This window comes from Chlorocebus sabaeus, chromosome 12, assembly GCF_047675955.1.
Source record: "Chlorocebus sabaeus isolate Y175 chromosome 12, mChlSab1.0.hap1, whole genome shotgun sequence".
NCBI lineage: Eukaryota > Metazoa > Chordata > Mammalia > Primates > Cercopithecidae > Chlorocebus > Chlorocebus sabaeus.
In genome coordinates, this window is record NC_132915.1 from 25250171 (window position 1) to 25262190 (window position 12020).

A 12020-nucleotide genomic window follows, 5' to 3' on the forward strand; every position below is an offset into this window, starting at 1 on the left:
CAAGCCTACTCCTCCCGCTTGATCTGGGCCTTAGATCTAGCTTGTTTTGTCCCTTCGCGGCATTTGAGTAGAACATTTGGTGCTTTCCCAGTTCACGACGCTTTGCTGGAATCGTCAATTTCCAGGGATTTTACAGGCTGGCCAAAACAGTTTGTTCAGAACAGCGCCGCCGGGGCATTGGCAGCCCTGGGCGGCCGCGAGTTTCCTCACACCGCACAACCCCTCGTGACCTTGGGCGAGCGAACGCACGCCGCCAGCCGCGTCAGGGCCACGCACGGGCTGGACTTCGGAGCTGAAAATGGGAGTCGGGAGTGAGGAGGTTTCATAAACAGAAAAGACCTCGAAGCCATAAGGCGGTTCTTTTCCTTTTCTGCGGATGAATCCTTACAATTCTTGGGGGAGGGAATGTCTGCCCACGGCTGGAGACAAAGCGTGAGAACTAGGTTGGCGAAAAACGGGTTTGAATGAGAAAATCTGAAGGAGTGAGGCTGAGGGCGGACAATTGGGTTAAAAATAGTAACACATCCTCCACAGGACTCGCTCTTTCCAGCTCCACCCTAGAGGCCGCCAGGCCAGTGGCTGGGCTCCACGAGAAGGCACAGCAACACGGCTCGGCCCCGCCTCCTGGACCTACTGACAGGGCGCCGGGGGCGTGGCCTCGGACCCGCGACGTCACCGCGCTCCCCGCCGCCGCCGCCGCCGTCGGGGTTTTCGCTGACGCACGGGTCCCGCCCCCTCCCCCTCTTTTCCCTCACTGCCCGGGCGCCGGGCGGCGAGCGCGTTAGTCGGCCGGGACGCGGAGCTGTGTGCATCTCGTACGCGGGCTTGCTCGCTCCCGGGAGCCGTGCAGCTTCCCCGGCGGTGGCAGGAGCGGCGTAGAGTGCCATCAGCGCGCCCTTACGGCCCCAGGCCTCGCGGCGCGCGCTCCACTCGCCCTCCTCGTCCGCCCAACCTGCGGCCTGTGGAGGCGTGAGACGACAACGGGCGAGCGCCTTGAGCAGCGTTAGCCGCTGCGGCGTCCGGTCGTCCCTCCGCCTCCTCCTCGGCCCCCCCCTCGCTTCCCTCCTCCCACTTCCCGAGCTCCGGCGTGTCCCGGCCACGCTCGGCGCTGCTGCAGGAACAAAGGAAGACCCCGCGGCGGCGGCGGCGCCACCTCCGCCTGCGGCTCCGACCCGCTCCCGGCCCGCGGCGGCGTCACCAGGGCGCCCGGCTCAGCCTTCCCGGAGGCCTCGGCCCGGCCTCATCGTGCCGGCTTCGCGCGTGAACCCGGCTTTCTCATTTGGGCCCCCGCAGGGTGAGTGATTTGGGGTTGGGGGCGGGAGCCGGGCTGCTTGTTGCCGGGCCGGGGGCGGGAGTGAAGGGACCGGGGCGCCGCGGGCCAACGGCGAAGCCGGAGCAGGCCGCGGATGGCGGCGTCCGGGGGAGGGGAACCCGCCCGCCAGCCCAGGAAGCACAAAGACGGAGGCGTCATTCTGTCGTCGTGGCCCGAGGCCTCGCTCCTGGCGTCCCTGGCTCGCTCCACAGCATGGTCGGGAAACAATGCCCGGCGTGCCGCCTCTGCGAGGCCGGCATCTAGGCCGCTCGCCTCCCGCCCGGCCGCCCTTGGCGGCGGCGCCCGGCGTGGGCACCACGACCCAGAGAAACAAAGAGGCCGAGGCGGCGGCCGCGCCCCCTGGCCGCTGTAGCCCCCCCCAGCTCTCCCCTCAGAGGAGCCCTTCGGGGTCGGGGATCGGCGTGGGGCCTGCAGGCGAAAGGCCGGCCGGGCCTGCTGAGCTGCTGTTCTGCATGACTCAGTGGTTTTTCGGAGAGGGCCCTGCTGGGCTTTACTGAGTGAGGCCTTTGCTTGGAGGGGGATGGGGGATCAGTGGGACCCGAACTTGCAAAACCCGTTGGAACATGGGGCCGGGGGTTCTCCGGCGGCGTCTTTTGGGTTTCTCGACGTCGCGGGGTGTCTACCCTGAGATCCGTTTTCATGGAGGAAATGGAGCACCTTCTCCTTTGTTTGGTGCATTTAGGCTGATGAACGTGAAATTTTTTGCTCGCTTTCCACGCACTCCGTGGAGCTATGTTTTCGGGGAAGGGTCGGGTTATCTTTATTGATTGAATGTCACCTAAGGATTTCATCGAAGGAGATTATTAAGATAAAGGAACACATAGGTCACACGTCCCCGTTCTTAAACCTGGGATTTAGATACAGACCTAACCGTAAACGACTGTATTTTACTCCTTGTTTTTAGGATTTTTTAAAAAAATAGGCTTTGAGAACTCAATTTGTGAAAATATTGCAATTTTATCTTCAAAGTTTTTTCTTAAAATGTGTCCCCATGCCCCCCTAAAAAAATTTAGGATTTGTTGTAGTTCTCTCCTGTTTCCTATCTCCCAGGCCCTGTAAAGGAGCCTTTAAAAGTCAATCCTACTCCATTTGGCAAAGAGGGAACTGAAATCTGGAAAGTAAGGACTTGCCCAAGGTCACTGGCTTAGTGGCAGACTAGAGACTTGAACTCAGGTCTCAATTCCCAGGTGAGTGGGAATTCATGCCATGTCATCATATCATGTGCACCTGGAAGAACTATATTCCATAGGTGTAAAAGCTCTTTGTTTAGAATTGGAATTGGAGAATTGTTCAGTTACTCAGATTTTTTTTTTAAGCTGTAAGTTAGAGGAAGCCATAAACTTTATAAAATGTGCGTTCTAGCTCTACCTGACAGAGCCGACACGTGCATGCTCAAGTTTCTAATTACTTTAAAATCAATAAATAGTAATGGTATTTTTTTCTAAAATATTTACAGGAAGGGAAATGCAATACCTAATGGGAACACACATCCCCCACTTCATCCCCTAAATCCTCACTAAATGAGGATTCTTTTTTACGCTGTCTCCACTGTGCTTAGTTTTTTATAAACAACCTTGACCATTTTAGCTTTGAGTGATTATGCTTTCATCTTCTAGATTAAGATTTTTCTGTAGTTTTTCCTACATTAGGAAAAAACTAGCAGCCTTTTTTTTTGTTTTCTTATGTTAGATATATGAACGCTGCATCCTTAGTTCTTGGGGTTGTGTAGGAGTTGGCAGGCTTTGAGATATAAATAGAAGCTGATTTCAGAGGCCCCTGTTGACTAGGCTTTATGTGAGAGCCTCCATCCAGCTCAGCTTGTCACATTGCAGCCTTGTGACAGGCTGAAGCGCCCTCCCATGTGATCTAAGCTTCTGAGAAATATTAAAGCAAGCTGTGCACATGTGATGGCATTTAAAAGCTGGCTTTCTAGGGGAAAAAATATAAAAGATGGGAACCCATGTAGAAGACTCATGTTCTGGTGCTGCTTGTGTGTCTCGCAGTTGAAGGTTATTTATAATGGAATGGAAGTAGACATGTTCTCTGAAGGAAAGTTGGAATACTTTGTTATCTCAAAGTGTGAAATCTTTTTTTAGATGGAGTAGCCTCCATTTTATTTATCTAAAACAAAGATTTTAAGAATCAGATTAACTAAAATTACTTATGTAGGTTGATCACTTGGCCTTAAACTTAAGCCGGTTTGCTTTTAAAGCCAATGTCAGATGAGACTGGACGTTAGTGTAGAAAATGTGAGCTAGCACTTAAACTGGTTTTAGGAAATACCCAACTTACATGCATAGGGCAAAAATTAAGTTTTGTGTATGGTGGGCATGCAAATATATACATATTTATCATTTGAAAGCTTTTTTTTGCTCCCATTATACTCAGCATTTAAAAACCCAGCTGAAAGTGTTTATTAATAAACTTCCTAAGTGATGTTGAAATGTTTACACTACCCTACTCCAAAATGAGTCAGCTAAATTCCAGTTAATATTTAAAGAGACAGTGTCAACTAAATTAATACTATTATTCAAACTAAGTTGTGGATCTTGGTCACGCTGTACAAGCTATAGATAGTCTTAATATTTGTATGGTGCCCTTTTACTTACAAAAGGGACGATAAAATGATTTGGGGAATAATTACCAGGGTTCTGGCCAGGTCCAAATCGGTTAGTCCCCTTCTCCCATCTTCTAATTTTGGTAGTTAATACTTGTTAAAACATCAGTTTTTAATAACTCACTATAAAGTGTATTCTAGTATGTAGTAGTTGGAAAAAATGACTGTGACAAGTTACAGCACACAAATTTTCCTTTAGGCAGATTCTCTCATGTTTTTTGTACATAAGCTTACACATATTTAAGATGACATGAAAACCCTCCACAACTTTATTTTAAAATAATTTTTCTTGAATATATTCTCATCCAGTGGAAAACTTACTAATAATTTAGCATAGCGTTTAAGAAGACGTTTAGAAAGGCAAACTCTTGCTTGCAAACAAATGCTTGCTATGTAAAGCTTTCTGGTAACCCAGCATTGAATATTAACCATTACTAAAGGTTATGTATATATGTTGACTTATTTTATTATATTGAATTTGAGCTTGGAACGATTATTATTTTCTGGTATGAGGAAGACAAGCACTTGTTAAAAATAATAGTGCCTTTGGCTGAGAAATCTGGTTCATAATTTATGCAGTGCAGGTTCCTAGGCACTGGCTTTAACATACTCTCAAACCTCAGATGGAGAACATAAAAGGAGTTTCGTAAACCAGCTGACTCTAAATTTTTAAAGAGCTTTCTTGTTGGTGCCAAGGTAGCAGGAAGAGCTACAAGTTCTCTTTTCAGCCTTATATAAAGATGTTTCAGCGTTTAAAAAGTATGGATGCTCTGCCACGGCAGAATTGTCAAATTACTGATGAAGCCCAATAATATATATAGGTGCTAGTTTTAAGAAAGCTTTATTCATCCAGTTTAAAGAACCACCTATAAATATCAAGAGTCAGTGATTAATTGTGATTAGCCAATTAAGTAAAAGCATTTGAAATGGTCTGCCTGTAGTGCAGCAGAGTCAAAAGTAACTTAAAGGTACCAGTTTCCCAAATTGATTAAAACATAACCCTGAGAGCTAGCAGACCTTCTCATAAATTGAAACCAAGAATAGTGATAGGTGAAAATATCCTAATAATTGATAAAATTTCTTTTTGGGTTTTTTTTTTTGAGGAGGGTGCTAAAACAGTTTGCCTTTTATAAAGGCAACAAAAGACTGATAGTTATCTCTGCCCACCCTTTTTAATGATTAACAGAATTTGGACTTTTATTAAAACTTGTGTAGAAATTACAGCAGTATAATGATGATATTAGACTATATTTTGGTGATAACGCTAATTTCTGAAATTTTGTTTCATCTATAGCAGAAAAATATGGCTCAGGAGACTAACCAGACCCCGGGGCCCATGCTGTGTAGCACAGGATGTGGCTTTTATGGAAATCCTAGGACAAATGGAATGTGTTCAGTTTGCTACAAAGAACATCTTCAGAGGCAGCAGAACAGTGGCAGAATGAGCCCAATGGGTAAGTTATTTCCAAGGAAAAACATATTTGAAGAACTGGTGGACAGAAAATATAGAACCAAGAATTGGGGCTGAGGATGCTGAAAGCCCATGGAGAGAACACCTGACAAGAGCTTGAAATTCAAGCAACAGCCCACGTGCTTGACATGACTGATCAGGAATAAATGACTATCTACAAGCATCTTCTAGCTTTTCAGTTTTCTTTTTTTAGATTATTTTGTTTCACACTTGTGTTCATTGGATTGACTTTTTAATATTTTTTTGTTTGGACACTCAAGTGTAGGATTACAGCACAGTGAATGCTTATATCACTAACCTAATTAAATGCAAGTATTTGTTACTACGTCTTGATACTGAGTTTGTTTTTGTAGTGTTTGTTTGTTCCTTACAAATCCTTTTTTTAAATAGGGACAGCTAGTGGTTCCAACAGTCCTACCTCAGATTCTGCATCTGTACAGAGAGCAGACACTAGCTTAAACAACTGTGAAGGTGCTGCTGGCAGCACATCTGAAAAATCAAGGTAAGATTGAACATTTCAGAGTCTTTATGGTATTACAAAGAGGAAACCAAGATGTGTCTGTACGAGTCCAGTAATAAGGATGTTAATATATCAGATGCCCTTGGCTTTGCATTGTTGCTTAATTGAGGATTTCGTGTCTTTTAATACATGACTCTTAAGTAAAGATGTATATTACAACCTACTCCCTAACCCCCTCAAGGATATTGTGTTGGAAATGCTGTGCTTTTTTATTTCTTTGTTAATTGAGGTTTAGGGATTGTGAAGTGAGACTGTAGACTCTTTTATTGGGCCAAACAGGGTGTTTTGGCAGAGCTGCTCTTTGCCCTTAAACAAGTTACAGGCACAGCTAAAAATCCCTAGTGGGTTGTAGAATATAGTAGCCTATACAAAATGCAGCCTCAAGTTGATGAGCCATTTATCAAACTTTTTTCTCAACCGTTTATGCTGGGCATCCAGTATTTTTTTTTTAAATTTTAGGTTATCTAGCTCCATTTACTTATTTTAGAAATATTATATAATTTAAAGTTGAACTGACAACTTAATCATTGTCTCAAGAAGTACCCTTAACACCTTTAAAAATTGTTTGCTTGAACTCAAATAGAAATGTGCCTGTGGCTGCCTTGCCTGTAACTCAGCAAATGACAGAAATGAGCATTTCAAGAGAGGACAAAATAACTACCCCGAAAACAGAGGTGTCAGAGCCAGGTATGTCATTTAATACTCGTTCAGTTCTGAATCTGATAGTGCATTCTTTCCTTCTCATTGAAGGACCAAAGAGGAGGGAGAGCTTATAAAATACAGGCCAAGCAAAGAACTACTATCTTTAAAAGTATCTTGAAGTGTAAAATAGTCATATTTATTGTCAGTTTCTTCTCTGCTCATCCCCTACACTATCCTCATGTACATAATGGGCAAAGTCTAATCTGGAGATTGGATGTGTTTAAAAATTGATGAAGTTAAATTTCAAGGTCATAAAGAATAATTTTATAATTAAAAGTAGTAGCTGTTTAGTTTTGATATTGTCAATGTTGTAGAAAACTTTTAAGTAAAACAACATATTTGAACATTAAAACTTATTTGAAGTGCAATATTCCTGTCATATATTTTGTGGTAGTTTAAAAGTCAGTGTGGAAAGGCATTTTGGTTTTCATGAGATGTGGTGACTTTGGAAACTTTGCTTATATAGCACAACCAGAAGTGCCCTAATGGTTCAAGAAGACTGACTTGAATTACCTGTACTAGGCCCTAGAACAAAGATTTCTGTACTTTATGTAATGCACATAGCTTTTTTGATCAATTTGTTCTTTTTTGGCAGAGTGCTGATTAAATGCAATATGAAACTTCTGTTGTGAAAAAATTGTGTCAGTGGTTATACAATCTGCTTTGGAGGCTGGCTTTTGCTAACAGCAGTCAAGTTTGTTTATTGTGTTAGTCTTACAAAGTTAAGGCCAAATTCTGAAGTTTGGCAGGTGAATCTATATTTGGCATTCTGAAATGAGCTCCATCCTTAAAAAGCTGACCACATTAGTATGCCCATGATGCCTTTGTTTGGGTTTTTTTTGTGTTTTTTAAATACAAAATTACTCTGACCTTGGAAGAATAGTCTTGGGTTAGAGCTAGTCTGCATTTATTACTTAGTAGGCATTCCGTGGTTCACTGCTATTTGCCTTTTCTGTATCATTTTCTTCTTCTTCCCCCTTCCCTTGTTTCGGGAGCCACAGTTCATTTTTCAGGTGTGGCCAAAGAAATGGCTGACACCTTCCCTCTACCCCATACAACTCTTCCCATAGATTATTCTTTATCCTCATGACATCAGGAAAAACTTCAACGTTGTCACAGTAGCAGAAGGTGGAATATTGTTCATTTAGTCTAATATTAAGCTAATTCTCCCAGTAGATTCATTGCTAATGCAATTGAATTATAAATTTGGGCAGAGTTTTAGAGAAAATTGCCATTAAACTAGCTTGCTGTAGGAGCTTATCTATATGCTAATAGTATTGGTGCTGGCCTATTTGGGCAGTAATTTCAGTACTGCATATATAAATTTGCTATTGTTACCATTTGGATTAATATTAAAACCTGAGTTCATAGAATTTGGGGTGTAGTTGAATTATATGTAAGTAGATGTAAATTTTGGTATTTTGTTTGAAAAACTAGTGGCAGTGTGGGCTTTAGTATAGTAATCTGCTATTTTTTGTTCATTGTGAGAAATTTTACTGATGCCATGTGTGCCCTGAAACTTAAAGCCCTTTTAGGTGGAGGAACGGTGGGACTCTTTGTAGAAGCTATCTCTGTCCAAAGTGGATGCCCGTTTTAGATAAGATTCTTGTTCTGCCTGTGGAATCCTTAATAGTTCAAAATCAGAACTTCTCGAGTAGTTTCTAAAGACTGTTTGCCAATCTTTTTTTTTAAAAGCAAGCTTTAAAAAAAATCTTTCAAGTCTTCCTATAACGTTTAGTGCACCTGTGAAAATTGATGTTGATTTAGGGATGAATGGTTTGGGTTTATTTGTCAAAATTTGCTGTTTACATCTACGGGAGTTTTTTTTTTTTTTTTCTTTTTCTGTAAGCATAAAATCAAAATGATTTATAGCCAACTGCCTCAAAGTTGGCTACTCTTATTTACTGAGATGTAATGAATTTGAACTTCCCTGATTGAAAAGTTTGCATTTAGGAAATTGTAACGTGGAAAAACTGAGCATATGATTAACATCTGATCTAGCTCTTTAAAAACAATTAGAATGTTGGCTGTTACAAGTGTTTTAAAGGAATTTCTTGAGTGAAACCATCATTGTATAAAATTAGAGAAGCAAGTAACATAGTGATTGGCAGGAATTTCTCAGATTTGAAAGACGTTCTTGTGTTAAAATGGAAAATTTTGTTTAAAGTTTGTGTTTTCTTTTTTTTTTTCTTTGAGACGGAGTCTGGCTCTGTCACCCAGGCTGGAGTGCAGTGGCGCGATCTCAGCTCACTGCAAGCTCTGCCTCCCGGGTCCACTCCATTCTCCTGCCTCAGCCTCCCGAGTAGCTGGGACCACAGGCTCCCGCCACCTCGCCCAGCTAATTTTTTGTATATTTAGTAGAGACAGGGTTTCACCATGTTAGCCAGGATGGTCTCGATCTTCTGACCTCGTGATCCGCCTGCCTCGGCCTCCCAAAGTGCTGGGATTACAGGCGTGAGCCACCGCTTGTATTTTCATTTTTATCAAGAATCTTCCTGGTTCTCTTACATACTTCCTTTTTTGACTTAAATGTTAGCCAGTGAATGCTTGACAAATTTTGTGTTTTTGTCCTTTTCAGTTGTCACTCAACCCAGTCCATCAGTTTCTCAGCCCAGTACTTCTCAGAGTGAAGAAAAAGCTCCTGAATTGCCCAAACCAAAGAAAAACAGATGTTTCATGTGCAGAAAGAAAGTTGGTCTTACAGGTATTAAAACAAAAGACAATGTATGTTTTGCTTCCTGCAGTTAACAAGGAGCTTTTGGTCACTCCTTGTGACCAAAAGAGTGGTTGGTCTTACACGCGTGTGCGCGCACACACACGCCTGACTAGCTGTAGTCTAGGAAAGGTGGGGGAGGTGGTATTGGGGTGGAAAGAAGTTGGATTTTGCTTCCATTTGCCTCCTAATCATATGAAACTATTAACTCAGGCCCTCTTATTTTCTTTTATTAGATTGATAAGTGTTTGTATACCTAGGGAAAATGTTACTGAACTAACAGTAAGCGCCACCTACTTTGAGCTATGCAGAGAATGTTCTAGGTGCTTTTTTTCTTGTCTCCTTTAAATCTCAGACCTTGATGGTTGTTTCCACTTGAGGAAACATAACTTAAGATATGGTAGGACTGTGTTTTGAATCCAAGTTAGTCTAACTCCAGAGCCTGTGTCAATTTTATCCTATTTTGCATCTACAGGAGTCAATAGAGGGAGAACACCTGGTAGAAATTAGCTGGCAGATAGCCCATTTTGTTTTCTCCACGTGGTTTGGCTTACCAAACACTTCCCTATTGCCCTTGCAAGGAAAGACTGAACATAGTTATTTGAATTTCTCACAGTGTCAAAGGAAGTTAAAAGTTCCCTTTCCAGGTTAACATGATAGACTCTTTTCAGGAGTTGACTGTGTCTTATCACCAGGACGTGGAAGAAAGGAGTTCACTGTCTTTTATGTTACAAAGCAATGAAAATCTGACTTTTTTTTCTTTTAATTGACTCAAGTTCTCAACTGACTCTACTTCTTCATTTGTACAGGGTTTGACTGCCGGTGTGGAAATTTGTTTTGTGGACTTCACCGTTACTCTGACAAGCACAACTGTCCATATGACTACAAAGCAGAAGCTGCAGCAAAAATCAGAAAAGAGAATCCAGTTGTTGTGGCTGAAAAAATTCAGAGAATATAAATTACTTCTTGTGAAGAGACTGAAACTTTGTTTTTATTTTAATATATCGTAGGAAAACATTAAAGAGCAGATGCATGGCCATTTTTCTTTGATGTTCTCCAGAGTTTTACTTTACACTTGTCTGTCTTATAATTGATATTTTAGGATGTTTGGGTGTTTGTTACAGGCAGAATTGGATAGATACAGCCCTACAAATGTATATGCCCTCCCCTGAAAAAAATTGGATGAAAATCTGCACAGCAAAGTGAAACACACAGATAATAGGAACAAAATATAGTTCCCATGTGCCAAACAAAATAAATGAAATCTGCATGTTTGCAGCATATCTGCGTTTTGGGAATGTAATCAAGGTATAATCTTTGGCTAGTGTTATGTGCCTGTATTTTTTTAAAATGGTACACCAGAAAAGGACTGGCAGTCTACTTCTACCATAGTTAAACTCCACCCTCTTTAATTTTACAACATGTTCTTTGGAAGCAGGAAGAAATGCTCATAAAGAGGATCAGACCTTCCTTCCCGTGAAACCAGTTTGGCGCCATATATAAGCCTGGTTAAATTGGTCATCTAAAGCTGTCAAATAAGACATTCTGTGAAAGGTAAACATCGAAACTGGTTATAAGTAAAACCATCAAGCCAACAACAGGGTCTTGAGATAATCTTTGAAGCTTATTGTGCTGGCCTGCACCAGAAGATGTCTGCATTACTCATTGCTAAAAATGTGTAGCACAGAACTGCACTAGAATTAATTTGTTTACAAGAAGAAATTTAAGCTCTACGTTTGGTTTTCACATACAGCAGCTCTATTGAATAACATGCATCTGAATTTTAAGTTGCAAAGGTATCTGAATAGTTAATTTTTCATGTGCATCTTTTGTCGAATGTTTTGGTTCAAGAAAGAATGTTTAAAGCTTTTTAAAAGACTTCAGTTCTTAATGTAACTGTACCCTTCTGCATGGAAAATCATAACCAACATGGCTGCAGTAGACTTCTTAGTGGTATCCAGCACCACTTGCAGAGGGCTGCTTTATCATATTGTACTTGGGTGTAGGACTCTAGTGTTCTTGGGTGTATTGCATGGGCTGCATTATCTACAGCATTGTACAATAACAACTAGAAAAGGCAGTATACTTCACTGATGCTTGTCTGGTAATATCACTTCTGTGTTATAATGGAAGGTTTTTTGTGATGTATGAAACTTGTGTTTTTTATATATAAATGAGTATAGTTAGTGTTGTGGTAATGCCTGTTTTCATCTGTAAATAGTTAAGTATGTACACGAGGCACTACTTCTGATTTATTGCAGTGTTCAGTCCTAGTTTTTACTTTTATTCTTAAAGCATTCAGTTTTGCTTTCAATTTTATGTACCTTAGTTCTGAGTTAGACCTGCAGATGTGTACAGATAGTTCATATTTATGTATTGCACATAATCATGCTATTCAGCATTGATGCTATATTGTATTATGTAAATAATAAAAGCCATGTACAGAGGGAAACTTCACTTGTTCATTGGGTTTTTAAGCCATAGTTGGAATCCTAAAGGGGGAAATTAGAAAATGTTAGTTTGCATGGCTATACTGTAATTTTTTTTTTCTGTGCCATCCCTGAACTTGTTCAAGTGGTACGAGATATTAGAAGCATTTTCAGGTATGGTACTTTATTTCTAAAGTATTCAATAGGCACCATTGGGATTAAAACCATTTTAAAA

At 41.5% G+C, this 12020-nt stretch overlaps 1 protein-coding gene across 1 annotated transcript; it reads left to right on the plus strand.

Moving 5' to 3' along the window:
• Positions 1-764: 764 nt before the first annotated feature.
• Positions 765-11808, plus strand: ZFAND5 (zinc finger AN1-type containing 5). The gene is made up of 6 exons (XM_007969496.3): positions 765-1294; positions 5245-5404; positions 5812-5923; positions 6525-6628; positions 9222-9347; positions 10166-11808. Exons 2-6 carry the CDS (start codon positions 5254-5256, stop codon positions 10312-10314), a joined length of 642 nt encoding a protein of 213 aa, XP_007967687.1. The 5' UTR covers positions 765-1294; positions 5245-5253; the 3' UTR covers positions 10315-11808.
• Positions 11809-12020: the final 212 nt, after the last annotated feature.

Coding starts and splice junctions, on each gene's coding strand:
- ZFAND5 (XM_007969496.3), top strand. CDS start 5,254: ATGGCTCAGGAGACTAACCAGACCCCGGGGCCCATGCTGTGTAGCACA. Junction 5,924..6,524: donor AGCACATCTGAAAAATCAAG/GTAAGATTGAAC, acceptor GAACTCAAATAG/AAATGTGCCTGTGGCTGCCT. Junction 9,348..10,165: donor AAAGAAAGTTGGTCTTACAG/GTATTAAAACAA, acceptor TCATTTGTACAG/GGTTTGACTGCCGGTGTGGA.